Source organism: Eurypyga helias, unplaced genomic scaffold (assembly GCF_000690775.1).
Source record: "Eurypyga helias isolate BGI_N326 unplaced genomic scaffold, ASM69077v1 scaffold44184, whole genome shotgun sequence".
Taxonomy (NCBI): domain Eukaryota; kingdom Metazoa; phylum Chordata; class Aves; order Eurypygiformes; family Eurypygidae; genus Eurypyga; species Eurypyga helias.
The window spans coordinates 1-3,450 of NW_010245202.1; the positions used below are offsets into that span (position 1 = coordinate 1).

Genomic DNA, 3,450 nt, shown 5'->3' on the forward strand with positions numbered 1-3,450 from the left:
AAACAAAAAAAAAACCAACAAAACAACTTGATGCTACGGACAAAGCAAATGGAAGTATTGTGGGAGTGTTCAGGACGTTCCTGAAAAACTGTGAGATTAAGAAATCTTAACAGGTCAAAGAGAAAGCCCGAACCAGAAAATTCTGTCTATTTAGATAAATCTCAAAAACTATAACATGTTTACTATGCTTAATTCATTATTCAAGGGGAATAGAGTATTTTTCTTCTTTTTTTTTTTTTGTAAGACTTCATGGCATCTTAGATTTAAAATGAAATTTTCCACCTGGTATATTCTTAGCTATTTTGAGTTCTGTATTTTTAAAAGGTTTACCAAAACTGCATTAAGAATTAAAGCAATTTTTCTTCTCAACGACCCTACTGTACACTTCTCTTAACTGAACTGCCAGCCTGAGCCCACACCACTCAGCAAGAAACAGGGAGAAGGTGGCAGACCAAACGCGCTTTCTCAGAAAACGTGCAAGCCATGAACGAAGGCGGGAGAGCGAGAGAGCGAGTACATACCCGTGTGGGTTCTCAGGTGCGCTTTTAAGTGAGAAGACTTTGTATAAACTTTCGTGCAGCCTAAAACGAAACAAAACAAAACAAAAAAGCAGAGAGGCATTTCAGTAGGGAAAACGAACACTCCACATCACATTTAAACTTCCTCACTCGGTGCTAGGGTACTATCTGGAAACGTTTAAGTTTACTACCTTCTGGCACGATCAGCATTTAGAAGTAAAATTTGATATAGAAAGCTCCTAGGGATGACGTTGCTTTACATCAAAAAGAGAGAAATGCATGTATTTCTAGTAGATTTACCACCTTGTAGTGTAGTACAGAGCATATAGCTGCCACAGACTACTTACACTAACACCCGCTGCATAAATTAACCCCTCAGAGAGGGACTTTTTCTTTTTTTTTTTAATTTCCTAGAGGATTTGGTCAAGCCAGACTCCACGTTCTCGTCACCCAGGGCTCCGCGTAACTTTTCCCTTGAGCGTTCATCATACTGCACACCATATGGGTGATACGCCGCTGAGAGTTACGTTGGTAAAGGGGGAGATCAACCACGAGCCGCCAATGTCTGCGCTCAGAGGGGTGTGAGCGTCTTGAATCTGTGATCACGTACTACGTGGAGGCACAGTTTGTAGTCGGGTTGCTCTCCCCCTTCAGCGCAGGGAGGGAGGCTGGAAGGGAATCCATCTGCAGACAGTTTTCAGAGGTAGCTTTAACGGATTTACGTGGGCAGCTGAATCTCCTGTCCCTAACTTGGAAGATACAGCCGTGCCCTTGGCCACTGGGAGCTGGAATGATTCTTTCAGCACCAGCGGATTCAAACTGAGCTGTACAGCACTGGACAAACCCAGCCTCAGCTCTGTCACTGGAAAAGCGGAGCAGGAGCCACACGGTCACACTGGCTTACAATAGAGAAGGCCATCACTTATGTTTTTTTTTTTCTACGGGGTACAAGGTTTTGTAACCTGTTAAAATGGCCTCAGGGGTTTAAGAGAGTAACAAATGACATGAAGAAAAGGGTCTGTGTTATGTAAAGAATGTGAAAGTGTGCCACAAAAAGTAAGACAATAAAGGAGATGCATTTTTCTTTAACAAGGAATGATTTGCTTATCCCTAGGTGTAGACTACAGCTAAAGAAAACCACTTATACCTCATCCGTGGTTATTCACACTTTTTTTTATTGCAAGAGCTGGGATTTTTCTGGCACAGATCGCTTACCGGGATAATCACAGTAGTGGATACGTCTTTTCTCCAAATCTGGGTTACTTCTCCTGTTGTATCGGACAGGTTGGATGTTCTGGGGGGTGATGGGCAGAGTGGCTGGTAAATTCGGATTGTGAATTGCCAGCTTGGAAGCTATAGTCGCAGCGTACGACGGAGGAGGGGTTAAATTCTGTAGCATCTCTGCTTGTCTGTCTGGACTTCCAGGCTCTGAGCTCGGGGGCGAAGGAGGGAAGTAAGTGGCCTGCTGTTGCAGAAACTGGTTTGGCATGGGGTAGGTGCAAGGGGGGATGCCCTGGAACTGTTTCATCGCAGTCTGTGGAACAGCAGAGGAGAGCGTGTTAAGGCCCGCCATGGCTGACGGCATGGAGACACTGTTAAGGGAGTCCATCACGGCTGCCTGAGGAGTAGTGTTGGGCATATCTAAATCCGGTGAGCTCAAGAGCTGATATAACTGGCCTTGCTGGGGCGTGACAGAAAGATGAACATCTGGAGTAGGAAGCTCCTGCTTGATGAAAATGTTGTTCACATCGGGAGTTTGGTGGGAGCTGAAGATGCTGGTAAATTCGGGGAGGGCCTGAGTGGGGGGAGCAGGGGCAGGGGCAGTAGTTTCACTCTGGTGACTGAAGATGGTGACCGGCTCTGTCTTGATGTGGGTTACACAGGGTCGCTGAGATTTGTACAGGCCAGTTCTCAGGTGGCTGATGTCGGGGAGGAAGACGTTCATGTTGATGCTGTAAGGCAACCCTTCGCTGTCAGTGAAAAACTGGTCTACAACTGAGGCACTGTCTCTTCTGTATTTCTTATGTTCAGGGATGACTGGAACGGGTGGGAGCTGAGGTGCCAGGTACTTCTCCATTTCACACCTCGTCTGCAAAAACAAAACAGACCATAATCCACATGATTTGTTTCCACCTAAGAAAGATGATGGCATGCAAGTCGCGTGAGGCTTCGCAAATAGAAAGCAATACCGTTCAGCCAGCCGCAAGCTGCCTACCGAGGAAGTTATAAACATTCACCCTAATGAAAACCTGTCTTTTATAATCCCAGCACTAATCAACATCATCAAGGACAAGGAGATAAAGCCATGGCACAGGTTATTCACGCAGAACAAGCGTTAAGATCGATCTGATGTTTCAGCACCGGACAAACTTTTCATCTTTTGTGCCTACAAGACAGTGCGAGGCACAGAAATGACAGGCACTGCGCCTAATCTGCAGATCTCCTGCTCTGGAATTCACTGCTGGAGCAGGGTGACTGCCTATCTGTTTCACCCGCTTCTCTTTGAAATGCTAACTTTAAAAGCCACATCCTCTGCTGGCTATTTGAATGCTAACACTTCAAATAATGTTTACATATATATATATATATATATTCCATACTTCCAGGATTTTTCATCCTTAAAAGAAAGCTATTTGATGAGAAATACGACACCAAAGCGTAAAGTTGTAAGTAATACAAAATATAAAGAACAGGGATTGACTGCACCAGAGTTCCCTTTGCGTAAAGCGTCTCCGGGACTACACATAAATTAAAAAAAAAATAAACTAGGCAGTGTATAATTGGCTAACAGCGTGATAAACATGTCCCCATCCGTGCTTCGGTCCTAGGGGAGCTCTTTAATTACTGGGAAATCATTCTCTTAGCGTAGTGGTGTGAGGGAATCCGTGGGTGGCTGGAGCCCGATACACTGCTGGTACAGTCATCGGCAAAA

The 3,450-nt window shown here is 45.0% G+C and overlaps 1 protein-coding gene across 1 annotated transcript; it reads right to left on the bottom strand.

The window, feature by feature from the left end:
• Window positions 1–521: 521 nt before the first annotated feature.
• Window positions 522–2,607, bottom strand: KLF5 (Kruppel-like factor 5 (intestinal); the record flags this gene model as incomplete). Its single annotated transcript, XM_010149985.1, has 2 exons — window positions 1,734–2,607; window positions 522–581 (listed from the first exon to the last, which is right to left on the bottom strand). Coding segments are annotated over exons 1-2 (922 nt in total), but the record flags the coding sequence as incomplete, so codon positions are not given.
• Window positions 2,608–3,450: the final 843 nt, after the last annotated feature.